The 20,371-nt window shown below is 42.1% G+C and overlaps 1 protein-coding gene across 5 annotated transcripts in view; it reads left to right on the top strand.

Moving 5' to 3' along the window:
• CSNK1G1 (casein kinase 1 gamma 1) overlaps window positions 1-20,371 on the top strand; it is a 161,413-nt gene that overhangs the window by 70,287 nt on the left and 70,755 nt on the right. For 4 of the 5 annotated variants that reach the window (XM_004619619.2, XM_004619620.2, XM_004619617.2 and 1 more), the window contains exon 4: window positions 5,471-5,540. The exons of the other annotated variant lie outside the window; for it this stretch is intronic. In XM_004619619.2, the coding sequence (XP_004619676.1) occupies window positions 5,471-5,540 (70 nt within the window). The remainder of the gene's footprint in view (window positions 1-5,470; window positions 5,541-20,371) is intronic. 5 annotated transcript variants of the gene reach the window in all.

The raw sequence follows: 20,371 nt of genomic DNA, 5'->3' as shown, positions 1-20,371 counted from the left end.
CTGCACTGAGGGATCGATCACTCCTGTTTGGGCTTACGGAACTGTATGTGGTTCCGAGGATTGAACCCTGATTGCTTCCCATTGCCTCCTTTCATGCCCAGCCAAGGTATCTGCTCCCGTTGGTAGGTTGCTTTGGAGACAGGAAAATTGGAGTGGGGGTCCAGTTTATAGCACCCATCTGTGGACAGTTTTGTGAATCTGTCCTCTAGAGTCTAAAGACCAGAGTCCAAAATCTTGGTGGTGCCTTTTGTCAGAATCCATGGGGAAATGATCTCCAACTCCCTTGTTGGTTAAAAACTGCTGTTTGTCTGGTTACAGTGGCTCAGATACTCTGTGTGAATTCTTCCTTTATAGAATATCTCATTCTGATCTTTGATCATATGATCATATTCATATGGGATTGAACTTGGTCAGTTATGCAAGGCCCTCTCCCTGCTATACTCTCCAGCAAGTGGTGCTTGTGTTTTTGAGCTTTTTATTTATATATCACCTTTCAGAGTCATAGTAGTCAACCAGTATAGATAAGCTCACATAGTGTATTGTTGGCATGACCAAACATTGTAGGTTTTATTAAACTTATTTTACATTGGATGAGCAGTAGTTAAAACTGAAAACAGACTTTGTATCATTTAGGTTGGCATCTCTCAGTATCTCCTTTCATTCAAATAAATCAAATAAATCTTAGAGGCATTTTATTGCATAAGCCTTGTCTCTGGGTCTCATCTCTTGTTCGGCTGTGTTCTCAGTGGGAGATAGGAAGGCAGTAATTGAGCTCTTTTCATTGAAATAGCAAAATTTGCAGGAGGAATTATCCTCCTACAAGGTAGCCATCTGCTGTAGATTTAGGATTTCTGGCAGGCACAAGTGTGCTGCGGAGTGGCCTGTTCTGAGAAATAATCAGCTCTCGGTGAAAATGTGATCAGGATCTGACACAGAATACAAGGACTCCCTGCTGTGACTGTTCCTATTTTACTTTGGATATTCATTCTAGCTTTTTCATTCTTTTTTCTGGGAATCTTTTATAGGGAATGGGCGAGGGGGGTGGGTTGTGCAGGGGATTTAACCCAGAGCCTCATATATGCAGAGATGTGCTCTCCACTGAGCTACATCTCAGACCCTCTAGGAACCTTTAAAAGAAGAATCATACAAAACAAACAAAAAAACCCAAGTCTTTTATGTATCAATGAGATTTCTTGGCCAAAGAAATCAGAGACCTGGGGCTGGAGCGATAACACAGCGGGTAGGGCATTTGCCTTGCATGTGGTTGACCCGGGTTCGATTCCCAGCATCCCATATGGCCCCCTGAGCACCGCCAGGAGTGATTCCTGAGTGCATGAGCCAGGAGTAACCCCTGTGCATCGCCAGGTGTGACCCAAAAAGAAAAAAAAAAAAAGAAATCAGAGACCATTTTTTTTTTTCCTTCTTTTTAGGTCACACCTGGCGTTGCACAGGGGTTACTCCTGGCTCATGCACTCAGGAATCACTCCTGGCAGGACCATATGGGATGCTGGGAATCGAACCCGGGTCGACTGCGTGCAAGGCAAAAGCCCTACCCGCTGTGCTATAGCTCCAGCCCCCAGAAATCAGAGACTTTCTGTCTGTTATAAACCTAGGGCTGGTGAGTGGACCCAAATCCACGCTTGCATGCGGGAAGCCCAGATTCCAGCCTCAGCAGCATATGGCTCCCAAGAGAAGTATCAGAAGTGCCCCTGAAGCATTGAGCTGGGAGTAGCCCCCAATTGTGTGTGGTCCCCAGAAATAGGGAAAGGGCAGAAGAGATCGCTCAACAGGCTGTTCATGCATTCTTTGCATGAAGGACCCCAAATAGGGAGCCAAGTATAGCTCTGAGCTCTGCCAGGTTGGCCCCCAGAACAAAAATGAAAACTATCTTTCTGTGCTGCTAATCTTGCTCCCTTTCAAGTTATAGGGAGTGCTAAGTGTCCTCAGGTCATACTGCTTCCCAGAATGATCTCTGCAGCTCCTCACTAGCTGAGCAGACTACAGCCACCTGCTGAAAGGAATGATGAAAGATATAATTTCTTGAGTTTGTGAGACGACGTCCCTAATGTCCGAATTTATATGATGTGACATTCACTTTTCGCATTGTCTCTTTTCAGAGCATTTGGTTTTTAAAAATATTTTACTGTTGTATTCAAGGTCAGATTGACTTTTCCCCCTTAAGATTTCCAGTATGAAGTTTGAGAGTTTTATGTTTGAAGAAGGACCTGTTTTCCTAATTCATTTTGCTTTGCTTTGTCAAAATCCTAACACTCATCTTTGTGCTTTGTCAGAAAAAAATATTCATCTTTCTGGGTTTTTGTTTTGATTTTTTTTTTTTACTTTGGGGCTATACCTGGCAGTGGGCTTCTTCCTCACTCCGTATTCAGGGACCACTCCTGGCGAGACTTGGGGGACCAGATGGGGCACTGAGGATCAGACCTGGGTCGGCCGCATTTAAGGCAAGTGCCCAACACACTGTTCTACTGTTTCAGTTCTAGTTTTTAAGTTAACCTCTGCTTCTGTATTCATTTTTTTGTTATCAGAGTTTTTTGTTTTCAAATTCCCATGGATTTTAATGTTTTTGCTAAAGGTCAAAACAGTAAAGATTGGCTTCTTTGATACTATAGTAGAAGTATCAAAGTATCAAATAGAGACGCTCAATAGTTAATTGTCTTTATCTGAAAAAGTAAAATCAATAAGGAAATGACTCTAGGGTTACAATATTACAGACTTTCTTCTGAGTACAAGAATCTTGAGAAATTTGAAATACAACTGTGATTTTACAGTCACGGGTGGGTGTGAATTCCTATAGTGCTCCTTAAAGAATGTGAAGTATTCCGACAACCCAAATATCTGACAACATTGATGGATATGGAAGCTGTAACATATATACACTATGGAGTATTATGCAGCTGTAAGATGTAATCTTATAATTGGCTGCAACTTGGAAAAAAATTGGATGGTAGCATGTTAAGAGAAATTTGAGGAGAGAAGGACAAATATTGCATGATTTCACTCATCTACGATATACAGAGAAACAAGAAGAGAAAATGGGCAGTATCAAATGATAGCAGCCCCCTCGCCCTGATTACCAAAGTGAGATTACCAGATGGAACATCCACGATGGATGAAGTGGAGATACTGTGGGGTGGTCTTGGGCACTTTCGTGGTGGGGCGGTGCAGTGACTATACATCAAGACCAATTGTTGACCACGCCTCCTGCCTGGCATTCTGTGTCTCCTGTTGCCTTTTCCATGTGGTCATTCCCAGCTGCCACTTGTGGGAAGAGCCCTTCCCCAAACTGGCTGTGTGCCTGTCTGTCCCCCAGTTGCTGGCCATCACGAGTGGCACATAGACAGAGTAGAGGCGCTTGATAAATGGCAAACGGGATTGAACTAGGGCCTGTCACGTGCAAGGCACTTGGTTTCTAATTTCTCCATATCTTGACAATACTTGTCATTTTTGTATGTTTTTGATAATAACCACACATAAGGCTGGGCAGATGTATCTTTTAGGTTGGTGTTGTTTTTATTTCTGTTTTGCTTGCTAATTACCAGGCATACTATTAATTGAGAATAATTAGCCAGGAAATTTGTGATATTGTAGCTGTTTTCATCTCTGAGTTCTTTAGAAAAGTTTGTTTGTTTTTGGTTTTGTTTTGGGGGGCATACCTGGCAACGCTCAATTCTTTCTCTTGGCTCTGTAATCAGCCCTGCCCGGGGGATCACATGGGAATCACACTGGAATTGATGACATATGAAGCAGTGAGCTTAACACCTATACTATATTTCTTGCCCAAAATTCTGTATTAACTTTAGAGATATACTGATAAAAATTACCTTTTCGTTTTTGGGCCATACCCAGTGGTGCTCAAGGCTTACTCCTGGCTCTGTGCTCAGGGATCACTCCTGACAAGGCTTGGCGGGGAACCATATGGGGTACAGGGAACTGAATTTGGCTTGACTGTGTGCAAGGCAAATACCCCTCCTGCTATGCTATTGCTCCTGCCCCTACTTTTTATTGCAATAACAAGTTTGGAACCCAGATCTTTCACCGAGGTTCTCCACTGAATCACACTCCTAGAAGCCCAGTATAACATATTTCAATTGCATTAGTAGTTTTTAAAGCATTAATATTCATAAGGATATTCATAGAAATATTTATAATAGAGAAAGCAGACCAAATATTAAAAATTATGCGTGTGTGTATGTACATAAATGTGTGCATATTTTCACATATAAATGCATATATATATGTAAAATAATACACAGCTGAAGTTAAGGAATAACTTAAGTGGTATAACACATGCCTAGCATGTGCAAGGTGCTGTCTGATTCTTGACACTATATATCTACTGCCTATTCCCTCCAGCTGCCCAGGACCACTGGATTGGGCACCTATTTCAAAACAACCAAAAAAACTCAGCTGTATTTACTACCATGGAAAAACATAATCTTTCCTTATTGACTTTAAAACATTGAGTTTAAAAATATATCACAAAACATGCCCTTACTGTTTAAAATTGTTTTTGATCTTTATTTCATATAATTATATGTAAAAAAGTGATGTTTGGGAGAGCAGTTACAAAAGTGGAGAGATAGCTCAACTGGCTGAGTGCATGCTGTGCATGCAAAGGACCCAGTATCAGTCCTGGTACCGTATCATCCCCTGGGCTGCTCAGAACAACCCAGGAGTAGCCTCTGAGTACTACTAAGTGTGTGGCCCCAAATTAAAAGTCATAAATAAACCGTGACTTAGGAGATAGTACAGTGGGTAAGTCCTTGCCTTGTTTGTGGCTGTCCCAGATTCAATTCCCAGAACCCCTATGGTCACCTGGAATAACCCCCCACCAGGAATAAGCCCTGGGTGCCACCACATGTAACCCACCATATGTATACATACACACACACACACACACACACACACACACACATATATATATATATATATATATATATATGCTAGAGAGATAGTATAGGGGTTAAGGTGCTTATCTTGCGGCGTGAGGCAACCCTGGTTCAATTTCCAGCACCAGATATTTAAAAAAATTTTTTTTATTTGAATTTTTTGAGAAAATGTTTCTGAAAGATAATACCACCCAGAATTCCTAGTAAAAGATAGGAATTCCTAATAAAAGTAGGTAAATAAATACTTGTACTACTTTGAAAGAGGTTTGGCATTTGGTTTCCCAGGAGAATACATTTTAGTAAAGTACTTCCAGGTGAGGGGTCTCTAACCTTAGACAATGGCTTAACCAGATTATTTTTATCTACCCATAAAAGAGACTATATTTAATGCAGCTTCATCTGCTCTTAGCTATGTTTTCAAAGAGAAATTGTGGTAAGAAAAATTGTATTCAATATCATTTCTAAAATATTAAGTGATCTTAGCCATGTTTCACTCTGAAAACCTAGGAATGGAAAATACTATTTCTCTAAATCTGATCACAATTTCTCTTTTTGGGTTTCAGGAACCAATAAAATCACGTGCTCCACAGCTTCATTTAGAGTACAGGTTTTATAAACAGCTCGGCAGTGCAGGTAAGTCCATTTTCTACATTTACTTAGCATATGGTAAGCCATATGCTGCAGCACTAAAGTATGCAGATTTTCCTGTCTATTTCACTTTTTTTTTTTTACTAGATTATATATCAGATAGGTAAATAAACATAGTGGCCTAAAATCTACTGTTCCTGGCTCTTGGAGGGGCAGTGAGTTGGTTGGGAGTCTGTGATGCTGTGGCCTTGCCCATAGAAAAGTGTGAATGCATTCACCTGTCTGAAAGGCATGTGGGCTAGAGTTTTGCTTTTAGGTAGCTTATTCACTTTCTTTTTTTTTTTTAAAAAGAATTTTTATTTCAGGCACTGTGATTCACTGTATTGATAGTGGTGAGGTTCCATGCAGAAGCATTATCTTTTCATTTTGTTACATATATGGAAGGAAGGCAGGCATGAGGGATTAGCAATTTGCAGACTGTATGCTGTCATGGAGACTATATCTGGGTTTGGAGGTTACTGGGGATCAAAATTCAGGTCTTGTGTGAAGCATAGCTCGCCTCTGATGTGTAGATCCGAGCCTTAAATACCTCTTTTAAAGATATACCATGCTATGACCCAAGGGGTACTGTAATCATCCAAAGGGTGGTGGTATTGGCTGCATTTGGGGGGCACTTCCTGTTTGTTCACTTCAAAAAGGTAAGTTCTGGCCTGGAGAGATGGCTCAGAGGGATGAGAACATGCTTTATGTGGGAGGTGCGGGTTTGATATCCTGGTACCATGTGCTCTCTCAAGCACTGTTAAATAGCCATCCCTCGGGGCTAGAGTGATAGTTCTGTGGGGAGGGCATTTGCCTTGCTCATGGCTCACCCGGGTTCGATCTTCGGCGTCTCATATGCCCCCAACCGCTCCCAATACTGTCAGGAGTAATTCCTGGGTCCAGAGCCAGTACTAACCCCAGAGCTTTGCCAGATGTGACCCCAAAAGACAAAAAAATAATAATAATTAAAATAAAGCCATTCCTGAGCACCACTAGGTATGACATAGAAATTAAAAAAAGAAAAGAGGATGGGTTCCGGGGGCCAAAATATAGCTCAATCTTAGGGTAATTTTCTTGAAAGTCTGAGACCCTCTGTTCAAGGGATGTAGAGGTAGATTTCCAGGGTGGGCCTGAGTAATTTTCTTTCTTTTTTTTTTTTTTTTTGCTTTTTGGGTCACACCCAGCGATGCTCAGGGGTTACTCCTGGCTTTGCACTCAGGAATTACTCCTGGCGGTGCTTGGGGGACCATATGGGATGCCGGGGATCGAACCTGGGTCGGCCGCGTGCAAGGCAAACGCCCTACCCGCTGTGGTATCGCTCTGGCCCAGTAATTTTCTTTCTGAAGTGTGTGTGGTAAGCAAATAAATTTGGGGACCTCTAAATAAAAGAATACATTTCAGAATGTAACATTTTTGGTTTATCTGTTGTTCTCATTAATTTGTAAAATATTCATATGACTATAATGGACTATGACTTTTGAGGATGTTTTTGAAGATTACAATTTAAAAGACATTTATTTTATTTATTTATTTTGAGTTAGATACAATTTTTATGTAACTGGTAGAAAACATGGGAAAAGAGTTCCCGAGGTTCTATTTCTCAATTTGACTCTGTACAATGGTGAGACCTCTCTCTGCAGAAGTTGGACTCTGCAGCTCTAAAAAAAACATTTATTTTTTAATCTAAAATCTCTATTCTGAAATCTCTTATCAGTTTCTAGACTAATGTGACTAAGCAAATGTTAGCAAACCTAAGGAAATTCCGGTCTAGGATTTCTTCTTTTTAGAATATTAAATCGTTGAGCACTTGTTTCATTTTTTTGGACATTCACAGTCATTCCTGTTTTAAGTTTTTTTTTTTTTACTGTGCTAGGTTCATGTGAACATCTAAAATATGGTTTTAAGTGTCACTGTAGATGGTACTATGAAGGAGTCCTGGTTTCACTTCCTACACAATAAAATGAATTATGTTTGGTTTTGGTTTTTGGGTCACACGGTGTGGTGCACGGCAGACACCCCACGCTGCTCTCTCTCTCTCTCTCTCTCTCTCTCTCTCTCTCTCTCTCTCTCTCTCTCTCTCTCTGGCCCCATAGGATATATTGAACTCTTTAAGAACCCAGGGCAATAATCTGCCATAGTCACAACCTTAGCATGGGTCCAGGATGGGAGTTTGTCTTTCTTAGAACCTAGTGTAAATTCTTGCTCATTGTAGGCTCTCAGTATATATCTGTCCAATGATTTATCCTTTAATACAGACTGCTACTGTCGTAGGGTTTAAGATGATAGCTCAGTGGGCTGAGCTCATTCACCTACAGCTGACTGCATTCAGCCACTGGAATCATGTGGTCCCCTAAGCACCTAAGCACTTTTGGGCCTCAGCACTACTGGATATGGCCCCAAAACAAACAAAAAAGAATTGGTCATCCATCTCTGCTTGACTGCTTCTAGAGTTTACCATTTCCAAGGGTCATTGGGGAAAATCCAGCATATTGGAGTTTGGAGGTAGTTTGAGTCACCTGAGATGCTCAGTAGTTGTTCCTGGCTTGTGCTCAGAAGAGACTCATAAGGGTGCTCAAGAGCCCATGGAGTGCCAAGTGTAGAACTAAGGGCCTTCCATGCAAGGCATGTGCTCTGCCTCTTGAGTCCCATTCTCAACCCTGTATATCATTTTAATTCATTTTTTGTTTATTAATTGGGGGGGGCACATATGGCTGTGCTCTCAGGGCTTACTCCTGGCTGCTCAGGGGCCATATGGAATGCCAAGGATTGAACCTGAATCAGGCAAACATCTTACCCACTGTATTATCCCTTCGGCCCCAATTTTTATTTATTTTGGTTTGTGGGCCTTACCTGGTGGTAGTCAGGGCTACTCCTGGCTCTGTACTCAGGCTACTCCTTGCAGGACTGAGGTGATCATATTTGGTGTGGGGAAATTGAAACCCAATTTCACTGTGTGCAAATTCATTGCCTTACCTATTGTACTCTCTGTCCTGCTCAGTAGACAACATTTTCATATATTAGCTGCTCTCAGCCAAGGCTGATTTTTATATTAGTATTTGGGTGCTAAGTCTCTTCAGTATCATCTTTTATTCCATTATTAATTGGAGTATTGGAACATTTCTTAATCTTGAGTGATAGCACAGCGGGTAGAGCGTTTGCCTTGCATGCGGCCAACCCAGGTTCGATTCCTCCGCTCCTCTTGGAGAGCCCATCGAGCTACTGAGAGCATCTCACCCGCATGGCAGAGCTGGCAAGCTACCCATGGATTATCCAATATGCTAAAAACAGTAACAACAAGTCTCACAATAGAGATGTTACTGGTATCCGCTTACGCAAATCGATGAACAACGGGATGACAGTGATATAGTGATTCTGTTGGTATGATTATGTTTGGAATATTTTCCTTGTTATTGTATATCCCTCTCACTATCTAACCTCATATGACTATAAATTTCTTGAAAACAAGATTTGTGCCTTGTTTAGCCTACTGTGTCTGCAGTCTCAACTCCTCGCATAACCACATTAGTAGGCAGCTGGAAATTATTTTGTAACAGTAATAAGTAAGGAAGATTAGGTAAGCATACCTTTTTAGATTTTTGCTGTTATTTTAAAAATATTTTTGGGAAAAGTTTCTTGGGGTTGGAGCAATAGCACAGCGGGTAGCGCCTTGCACTTGGCCGACCCGGGTTTGATTCCCAGCATCCTATATGGTCCCCTGAGCACTGCCAGGGGTAGTTCCTGAGTGCAGAGCCAGGAGTAACCCCTGTGCATCACTGGGTGTGACCCAAAAAGAAAAAAAATTTCTTAATAACTAGAGAAATAGTGCGTGACTTAGAGGACCTGCCTTCAAGCACGTAGTTGGTTATGCATTCAAGTTCCCAGTGTCCCACATGCACAAACACAGTCCTGGGCGCTGTATTCTTTGATTCTCCCAGCTACAGTGAATGATCTCTGGCACCTCAAGTGATTTCCAGCTGCATTGCAAACAAGTATGTGTTAGCACCACAAAAAGAGGTGTGATTTCCTCCAGCAAGCATCACCACGAAAAAAAAATGTGTAAGCATTATGACCAGTAAATGTGTGTGAGCACTGAGCTGAACCCTGCCGAGTGCCTCAGCCATAACTTGTGTGAATCAGAGTTCCTGGCACTGTGAGCATGTGAACAAGCATCACAACTAAAGAAGTATAAATCTTGGTGAACACTGCAGCTGATGTACAAATACCTTAGTCTGCAATTGCCAGCAGGCACGGTAGCTAGAAAACCCTGTGAGTGCCACAGTCAGATGTGTTTGTACCCCAGGCATCATAGCAACCATGGTGAAAGGAGGCGGAAGGGAGGAAATTATACAGAAAATTAGTTTGAAAGTGGTAAGTTGACAAGAGAGTAGACATGATTTTGCCATGTCTCATTATAAATGGGAGCATCAACATGAGAAGTTTTTAACTCGATAAGCACAAACATGCTTCCCCCTTTTTTTCCAGATTGAGTTGTAAGTGTGACTCATCAGTAGTCACTGTTTATAGAACCAGAGCTCAATGTGGCACTCTCATGAGAGCCAAGGTGATGTGGCATTGTTAATAAACACATAATGACCAAAATAATACAATCAGTTGTTTTTCTTTGCAATTTTTATATATCTTATTTTCATAAAGTAGTTCACAATAGTTTATTACAGATAATAGTCAAACACCAATCGCGCCACCGAGCACCTTCTCACCACAATAAGAGGGAAGTGTGTGAAGTTTGTTTTATTTCATTGTGGAGCCATTTAAGCCCGTATATAAGAGAATACAAGCAAGAATGTTAATACCAAACAAATGTGTGCTACTTTTGGTAAGTAAGTGGGCTAGATGGCCGCGTGCCCCAGGAAATTCTGTCTTTCTCTCGAGAGCTTTAGTTTAAAGTCTCTGGATCTTGGCCATTGATGAGATTACATGGCGCCAGGAGCAGTTTGTGGGTGTGATGCCAAGCTACTGGAAAACTGGGGAGCTGGGGGGGAAGCCCAGTCCTGATCGAGTGGGCTTGGAGATCTCAGTCATGGGTCCGTATTACCTGGGTTTTTCTCAGTTCCCTCTTGGGTGAGGCTCGTTCAAGAGTGTGGAGAGTGGCCTTGAGCATGGCAGTGGTTGGGTTCTGGAGGTTTTTGGTTGCTGGGGTTCTGCTTGGGGCAGGGAGGGAAACTCAGCCCACCCCCCCACCCCCACCGAGGTGCTCCCGGTAATCAGTTATTTTTCTCATTCATGCATTGCTGTTACTCATCACACGACAGTGATTTTAAAAAATAGTTAGATATCATATGAAGAATATTTTTATTTTTGTTTTTGTTTTTTGGGACACACTCAGCTGTGCTTAGGGGTTATTCCTGGCTCTGCACTCACGTGGTCTCATTTAATCCCTGAGTACTAGGGATTAAACTCAGGTCGGCGGGGCTGGAGCAATAGCACAGCTGGTAGGGCATTTGCCTTGCACGTGGCCAACCTGGGTTCGATTTCCAGCATCTCATATGGTCCCCTGAGCACTGCCAGGAGTAATTCCTGAGTGCAGAGCCAGAATAACACCTGAGCATCGCCGGGTGTGACCCGAAAAGCAAAAAAAAAAGCTCAGGTCGGACACATGCAAGGCAAGTGCCTTAACATTGTACTGTTGCTCTCGCTCCTCATATAAAGAATATTTAAAAGTTTATTGTGACAGTTTTATTTAAATAATTGATTAGTGTTTTTTTTAAAAAATGATGTAATTTGAGACAAATGATTATGAATCTGAAGAACTATGATAATGTGACCAGAACTAGAGATTTAAAAATAAAATCGTTGTTGTGTTTAGTTTTTGGGCCATACCCAACAATGATCAGAGATTACTGAGTAATCAACCAGGTTACTCCTGGCTCTGTATTCAGGAGTCACTTCTGGTGAGGCTTTGGGGGACCATATTGTCCTACCTGCTGTACTATGTCTCTGGCCCCGAGAGATAGAGATTATAAATTCTGAAAATAAGAATTTTTGTGTTGGCTTAGCTGGTTGCAGAATATCCTTCTGTGTCCAGGTCTTACTCATTACCTCAGGATTTTGATCCCATTTGCGCTAACCTCAATCTGGAAATGCATATTAGTTCTCGGCTTGGATGAAAGTGACGAAATGGAAGCACTGAATGATTAGCAGGCCTGGGTCAGGCTGTCCCTTCTTTTCCCTGCTTGACTGTTAAAGCCTTCCTTTCCGTTCTACTCTCTTCTCTAATGGAAAGTCAGAATTCAAGTTTTGCTTACCACCTGTAGGCTTGCCAACAGGAATTCAGGAACGTGCTAGAGAGTTCGGCAGAGCCTGGCAAGCTACCCACGGCATATTCGATCTGCCAAAACCCGTAACAAGTCTCACAATGGAGACACTACTGGTGCCCACTCAAGCAAATCGATGAACCATGGGAAGACAGTGCGACAGTGCTGCAGACGTGCTAGAGAGTTAGTACAGAAAGGAAGGTATCTGGCCTTTCAGGCTGCTGTGGCTCTGACCCTGGTTTGATCCTGACACAGCATAAGAAAAAAAAAAATTTTTTTTTTCTCAAAACCCGCCTATTTATTAAATTTATTTGGGGGTTTGGAATTACACTTGGCAGTACTCAGGACTTACTCCTGGGTCTGCTCTAGGGATCACTTCTGGTGGTGCTCAGGGGAGCCAGATGCAGTGCTGGGAATTGAACTGGGCTAGCGGAATGTAAGGTAAATGCTTTCTCTCCAACCCCAACACCTGATTATTCACTAAGACGGTTAATATCACCAGGATAAAAAAAAATGAAGAAAATAAAGGATGCCTTCAGGGTGTTAAATCTATAAAGCAAGATATTGTTCATCTAAAGTTAATCTTTTTCGGGGCTGGAGCGATAGCACAGCGGGTAGGGCGTTTGCCTTGCACGCGGCCAACCCGAGTTCAAATCCCAGCATCCCATATGGTCCCCTGAGCACCGCCAGGAGTAATTCTTGAGTGCAGAGCCAGGAATAACCCCTGTGCATCGCCAGGTGTGACCCAAAAAAAAAAAAAAAAAAAACCTAAAGTTAATCTTTTTCCCCTTTTTTATAAAAACTTAATTTTAAAATATTAAAAGATATTTTGAGTAAGTGATTCATGCTCTTACCACCCCTTCTCAGCTATATTGCATTTGAATATTTCTCTTTTACACTGAAATAGTTTATAATCTCATAGACTTTAATTTAGACATCCATTGTTTTTATTTGAGGAAGTCATTTTCCCATAGTGATTTCTGACATCTGGATATCATAATGCAATATCTCTCATGTATGAAAGATCCAGTGTTGATTTTCATCTTTTAAAGATCTATTTTTTCTTAAGATCTATTAAATGATAGGGTTATTCTAAATAATTGCAGGAAGGGGGGGTTGGTCCACACCCAGCAGTGCTCAGTGCTTACTCCTGGGTTTATCCTCAGGGACCACTTCTGGTGGAGTTTAGGAGGGCCTTATGGGATTAGGGGATTGAAACAAAGCAAGCTCCCTGCTGCTGTACTATCATTCCAATCTCTAAATAATTTAAGAACAAAAAGCATTGAAATGACAGGGAAAAAAATAGTTTATATACTGGCTTTGCATAACAATTAGGACAATTTAAGAAATAATCAGTTTACTTAATTTTGGGGGAGTCTTTGGGCCAAATATAGCAGTGCTTTGGGATTTCCTCTGTCTCTGTTCCAGGAAATTGTTTTGTGATTGTGCCCAGGGGATCAAACTGACATTGTCCACATGTAAACCCCTAACTATCTTTCAGGCCCTGAAAGTATCCTAAATCAATTTGGAACTAAATCAGTGATGATTTGTTTATATGAATGAACTTTGTGTTAGGAGTGGTATAGCAGCATTGCAAGCGTAGGGCAATACTATTTGATCCAATGATAAACTCAGTGGCAGAGCAGATGCCTTGCAGACTTGAGTTTGATCTCTGGCCTCTACCCCCCTGCTGAGTCTAGTCCTGGAGAAGAGTTGTGATCTCTGATGCTGCAACAAAATGTACTGTTTCTGACCATACCATAGCCAATGGTGCAAACCCTTGTGAGTACTGGTCACCCCGCTTATCGTGACAACAATGGGGAAAGGAACAAAATTTTGTGTACTGGTATGGAAAGAGGTGCACCATATGTGGCGCAGCAGATTCAACCTGGGCTGGCCAAATGGAAGGCAAGCACCTTAATTTTTGTTCTTGACTTTGTGATTTACGAGAGAGAAAATATGAAAACAGGAGCCGGAGAAAAAGTACAGGTGTTAAGGTGTTTGCCTTTCACACGACCAACCCAGTTCAATCCCCAGCATTCCATATGGTCCCCTGAGGACTGCTGGGTGTGACCCAAAACCAAAATAAAATTGTGTGTCTAAAGAAGGGGATACCACCCTCTGCAATTTGAGGAGAAAAATGTAGTCGGTAGTTTTCTGCAGAGTATTGCTTGGGGCTCCTTTGAGAGATGGTCTCCTTGAGAATAGAGACAAGAGCTCTCTGGAGAAATGGCGACGGTGGGAGACCAGGAGGGGAAGCTTTATAAAGGGGCACGGGAAACAAAGGCCTGTAGTCGGAAAGGAGATCGGCATCTACAGGTTCTGGGGATAGGTAGAATAATGTGGGCAGAACCTCCCGACAGTGGATTTTGATCTAAACTTGTGGTCTTGAATCCACTTTGAGTTAACTTTTATGAATGGTGTGAGACACGGTTCTTGCTTCATTTTAATTTTTCATGAGGCTGCCCAACACTGGACCCCAACTCCATTTGTTGAGACTTACCTTGTTCCATTTCCCATACTTAGCTCCTTTGTCATAGATTAATGAACTGCTCATGAATTGGAAGACGTGTCTCAGGCTCTCCAGACTCTCAGTTCTCTTTCGTTGGCTTGTGACTCTGGCCTGATTCCGTTTTGATTACATTAGCTTTATAGTCACCAGATCAGAGTTTGGAAACTTAGTACCCACATGTTTTTGCTTAGAATTGCCTTGGTAATTTTGGGGTTTTTTTGGGTCCATAGAAGTTTTAGTAGAGTTCTAGATTCCATAAATTCAAAGAAATTTTAATGAGGATTGCATGAATTTGTAAAATGCTTGTGTAGGATAGTCACTTTGACTTGTTAATTCTTCTAATCCATGAATATGCAGTATTTTTTCATTTCCTGTTCTTTTTTTTTAAATAGTTCCTTATAGTTCTCTGTATAACTAACCTCCTTTATTCATTTGATTTGTAGGTATTGAATATTTTGAACACCATTTTTTTTTGTTTTATTTATTTATTTATTTATTTTTGCTTTTTGGGTCACACCTGGTGATGCACAGGGGTTATTCCTGGCTCTGCACTCAAGAATTACTCCTGGCGGTGCTCAGGGGACCATATGGGATGCTGGGAATTGAACCCGGGTCGGTCGTGTGCAAGGCTAACGCCTTACTTGCTGTGCTATCACTCCAGCCCCTTGAACACCATTTTGTAAGGGGCTGTCTTTACTTTTTATCTCTTCTAGTTCACTATTTGCATATAGAAATGGCAAAGATTTTTGCATCTGAATTTTTAACTCAGTTACATTGCTGTATTGATTTATTGTTTCTAGGAGGGTTTTATGTTTTTGGTGGATTTTGAAGGGTTTCTATTTATATTAGTGTATCATCTGTAAACAGTGATAATATAACTTCATTTTAAATTTGGATACATTTAATTACTTTTTCTTTTCTGATTGCTGTGACAAGATGTTTCAAAACTATAATGAATAAAAGTGAAAAAAGTAGAAATCCAGGCCATATGGCTGATCTCAGATGAAGACTCTATTTTTCACCATTGAGTATTATATTGGTTGTGGGTTTGTTGTATTTGGCAGTTACTATCTTGGGATATCTTCCTTTTATCCCTATTTTTTGAAGTTTATTTTTTTTAATCATAAGTGGATGTCGAATCTTGTCAGAAACCTCTGCATCAAGTGGTATGATTGTTCTTTATCTTTTCTCTGTTGATACGTTGTATTATTAATTTTCAAATACTGGACCATTCTTGCCTCCCTCTGATGAAACCCATGTGACCATGGTGCCTCATCTTTTTGGAATATTTTTGGATTACATCTGCAAGGATTTTGTTGAGGATCTCTAAACCAGTGATCATCAGGAATGTTGGTCTATAATTTTCTTTTTTGAATAATATCTCTGAGTGCTTTTGGTATTGGGGCAATGGTGCTTCATTAAATCTATTAGGAAGACTTCACTATTTTGGAATAGCTTTAGGAGTATGAGTACTGTCTTCTCTAAAGTTTTGGTAAAACTCACTTGTGAACCAATTTGGACCAGGGCTTTTGTTCTTGGGGAGATTTTTGTTTGGTTTTGGTTTTGGGTCATGCCAGCAATGCCTGGTTTCTCCTGGTTCTGCACTCAGGAATTACCGTGGCAGTGCTTATGGGACCATGTGGGATTCTGGGAATTAAGCCTGGGTCAGTCACATGCAAGGCAAGTGTGCTGCCCGTTGTACTCTCTCTCCTGTCTCGAGGTTTTTTGTCACTACATCAGTTCCCTTATGATTGGTCTGATACTTAGGTTTTCATTTCCTTTTGATTCTGCCTTGGAACACTGTCTGTGTCTATGAATTCATCCATTTTAGGTTCTCTAGGGTCGTGGTATAGAATTGTTTATAAGAACAACTTTTATGGTCTTATGATAATAAGATCAACTCTTTTTTTTTAATATGTATTTTGTTCTTTTTTTGGGGGGGGGCAGGTCACACCCGGTGACGCTGAGGGTTACTCCTGGCTCTGCACTCAGGAATCACTCCTGTTGGTGCTTGGGGTATTAGGGCTCGGATCGAGATCTCCCTTTAACGACAGAGACTCCAGAGACTGCACCGACAGCAAGCAGGGTTTATTGTAAGACTGGCCAGCCAGGGTCCAGCCACCTACGCAGACACGCAAGTCCAGCAGGTTGGGCAAGACCCCGAGCTTCTCCAAAGGAGATCTATCTTTCTTTTTTTTTTTTTGCTTTTTGGGTTACACCTGGCGATGCACAGGGGTTACTCCTGGCTCTGCACTCAGGAATCACTCCTGGCGGTGCTCAGGGGACCATATGGGATGCTGGGAATCGAACCCCGGTCGACCTCGTGCAAGGCAAACGCCCTACCAGCTGTGCTATTGCTCCAGCCCCAAAGGAGATCTTATATAGGCCTTCATTGGCCGTTACAGCAGAGCCCGCGCATTTCATAGCCAATAGACTTGTAATAATACATACTTTTCTAACCAATCCATTTAAAAGGACATCACTCCTTAGCCTATAGTTTTAGAGATCAGTATTTGCTTCAGTGTTCAGGAATGTCCCGGTTTGGGGGGCAGTCATGGGTCTTGTGACATGGGTCTTGTGAGAGGCATCTGGTTATCTGGTCTGACCACCACCCTTCTTGCAACCTGGGGCTCCTGTATCTGAATTCCTTGCTCAGGGGCAGAGAAACCAGTTATTCTGCGATGCCTAAATTAATTCCTACGGTCTGTCCTGGGCCAATTCCTCACAGGGGGACACTATGGGATGCCGGGGATTGAACCTGTGTTGGCCATGTTCAAGGTGAATGTTCTCTGTACCCAGAGTTGGCTCTGGCCCCAACTCTTTTATCTTTTATATTTCTGAGTTGTTTGTTATAATTCCCCTGCCCCTCCTCCTTTCAGCTCTGACCCAATTTATTTGGGTTTTCTCTCATTTTATCTTTGTGAGTCTAGCCAAGGATGTTTAAGTTCATTTATTCCTTCAAAATGCCATCTTTGGGATGGAGTAGTAGTATAGTAGGTAGAGCGTTTGCCTTGCACGTGGCCAACCCACGTTCTATCCCCAGCATCTCATATGGTCCTTCAAGCATGGCCAGGAGTGATTCCTGATTGCAGAGCCAGGAATAACCCCTGAGCATTGCTGGGTGTGACCCCCTTCTCCCCCCTGTCCCTCCAAAAAAAACCAAACCCACTCAGCCAAAAAGCCATCTCCTGGTTTCAGTGATCCTTTGTATTCTCTTGGTTTGTGTATCATTAATTTCGTCTCTAATTTTTATTATCTCCTTCCATTTATTTTGAAATTTATTTGTTATTGATTTTCTAGTTTCTCAGGCTGTGCCATTTGGTAATTGATTTGAGCTTTTTCTTTTTTTCTGTATATGCCTGCATTGCTTTGAACTTACCCCCTAGTATTGCTTTTTTGCTATTACTAATTAAAAAAAAACAACTTAGCCCCAGTATTGTGGCTATTCTCCACCTGCCTCTTAATTTACTATAGCTTCATTGTGAAGGAAAACTAGGCAACCTATTTATCCATTTATCCTAAGCCATAGTTAGCACGTTAGCATTTCAGGCACAAGTTTAACAAATCCTAATAAAGTGATAGGTAACTTTCAAACGGTTTCCTTTCCAGATAACTTCTTGTAAGGAAGCTACGGGAATTGTTAACTTGAAGAGGATCACCTTTGTTTTCTCTCACTACTGGGGACCGCAGCTGTTGCCTCAGTGTTGTGGGCAGTCATGGGGTTTGAACCTGGGAATTTGCACTTTCTAAGCAAGCACTTCAAGCCACTGAGTTATCTTCTGGGTCACTTGGGAGGAGTTATCTTATCTAGTAGTATTTCCTGTCTTTTGTGGGAGGCCCATTTCCTGGAAAATTTGAGTAGCTATATCTTTGGGTGTTGTAAGGGAGGTTTGTGTATTGTGTAGGTCAGAGTAAATTAAGTTAAAGATCTAATTGAGGTTGCTAAGATTGTATAGAATTTTTTTTCTAAATTCAAAACGATTTTATTTAGTAGGAAAAGGCAGGGGAAAAGAAATCAGGGAAGCCCCCGGATTATGGGAGACATCTTCTTAATTTTATCCATGTATAAAAATTCTTTTTTTTTTTTTTTTTTTTTGCTTTTTTGGGTCATACCTGGCGATGCACAGGGGTCACTCCTGGCTCTGGATTCAGGAGTTACTCCTGGCGCTGCTCAGGGGACCATATGGGGTGCTGGGAATCGAACCCAGGTTGGCCATGTGCAAGGCAAACGCCCTACCCGCTGTGCTATTGCTCCAGCCCCCGCATGTATAAAAATTCTTAAAGAGCACATTTTACTGTACACAGAACATCCTAGTGAAGATATTTGTACTAGGCACCTTCTTCAATTTCAGGAGATATAAGCTTACTTTCAGACGTTGGTCATACATTCATGGGCTGGAGGAGGCAGGTCTGCACGCATCTGACCCCCGGTTTAGTCCCTGGCACCACATATGGTCCCCTCATTCCCACCAGGAGTGATATCTACATAAAGAGCCAGGAGTAAGCCCTGAGCACTGCCAGGTGTGTCCCCAACCCCCCTAAATAAATAAATACATTAACTCAGCAAAATGGACAGCGAATAAGAATGGGAATGTTACATAGTCTTTCAACCTAAAAACATAACTGGATGGCTAGGTCGGGCTAGGAATTGTTTTGTTTTGTTTTCTGTTTCCCATCTCTTTGTGTCCTTTTCAGCCTGACCAGGGCTCACACACTCGACTGTGATTGCCTGCACGAGTGCAGCGCATGGAGATCAAGGGCCCTGTGGCGTCAGTCACGTTCGGTCAGACTCACTGCCTTACCCTTAAAGTTGGCTGGCAACTGCTCTGCCTTCCCAGGGACCCAGGACTATTTTTTTTTTTTTAATGACTTTTTGGGTCACACCCGGTGATTTTCAGGGATTACTCCTGGCTCTGCACTCAGGAATTAATCCTAGCAGTGCAAAGGGTTGACCATATGGAATGCCAGCAAGGCAAACGCTCTGGCCCCTGTAGCACTGTCGTCCCATTGTTCATCATTGTTAATCGATTTGGCTAGGGATTTTTATTTGTTGTTCTGTTTTATTTTAGGGCCACACTCAGCAAAGCTCAGGGGCTCAGGATCACTCCTGGCTTTGCACTCAGGGATCACTGGTGCTAAGGGAACCGTATATGGTGCCAGGGACAAAACCTGGGTTGGCTGTGTGCAAGGCAGGCACCCTTTCACTGAATTACTGCTTCAGCCCTGCAGGGCAACATTTTCAGTTGCAAATTTTGATTCAAATTATTGATCCTGAGACTGGTGGAAATTTCCCAAGCTCATTACAGAGAAGACAATACTTTCTAATTTATTATTATTATTTTTTAATTTGTGGACTGGAGTGATAGCACAACAGGTAGGACATTTGCCTTGCACGTGGCTGACCCGGGTTCGATTACTCTGTCCCTCTCAGAGAGCCTGGCAAGCTACTGAGAGTATCCTGCCCTCACAGCAGAGCCTGGCAAGCTACCCGTGGTGTATTTGATATGCCAAAAACAGTAACAAGTCAGTAACAAAAACAGTAACAACAGTAATAGTGGAGACGTTGACAATGATACTGCGACAGTGCTACGGTGCTAATTTGTGGAGTGGGGTGGGTTTGGGATGACACCTAGCAGTGGTTAAGGATCACTCCTGGGGAGGTTGGGGGACCATATGGACTGCCAGGATTGAACCTAGGAACCCAGATTAGGCAAGCGCCCTACCTGCTATACTATTACTCCAACCCCAAGACAACTTTTAAACTGTGAAACTGCAACTGTCTAATGGCAAAGAAGAGCCATATTTTGGGTTTTGGGTGGGTATGAGGGATGCTGCCCTGTGCATATTTGTATGGGTGATTGACTGTGTTTTTTTTTGTTTTTGTTTTTTTTTTTTTGCTTTTTGGGTCACACCCGGCGATGCACAGGGGTCACTCCTGGCTCTGCACTCAGGAATTACCCCTGGTGGTGCTCAGGGGACCATATGGTATGCTGGGAATCGAACCTGGGTTGGCCGCGTGCAAGGCAAACGCCCAGCCTGCTGTGCTGTCACTC

This window comes from Sorex araneus, chromosome 2 (genome assembly GCF_027595985.1).
Source record: "Sorex araneus isolate mSorAra2 chromosome 2, mSorAra2.pri, whole genome shotgun sequence".
Classification (NCBI taxonomy): Eukaryota; Metazoa; Chordata; class Mammalia; order Eulipotyphla; family Soricidae; genus Sorex; species Sorex araneus.
The sequence above is the reverse complement of the archived record's forward strand: the minus strand, read 5'-3'. Positions and strand labels throughout refer to the sequence as shown.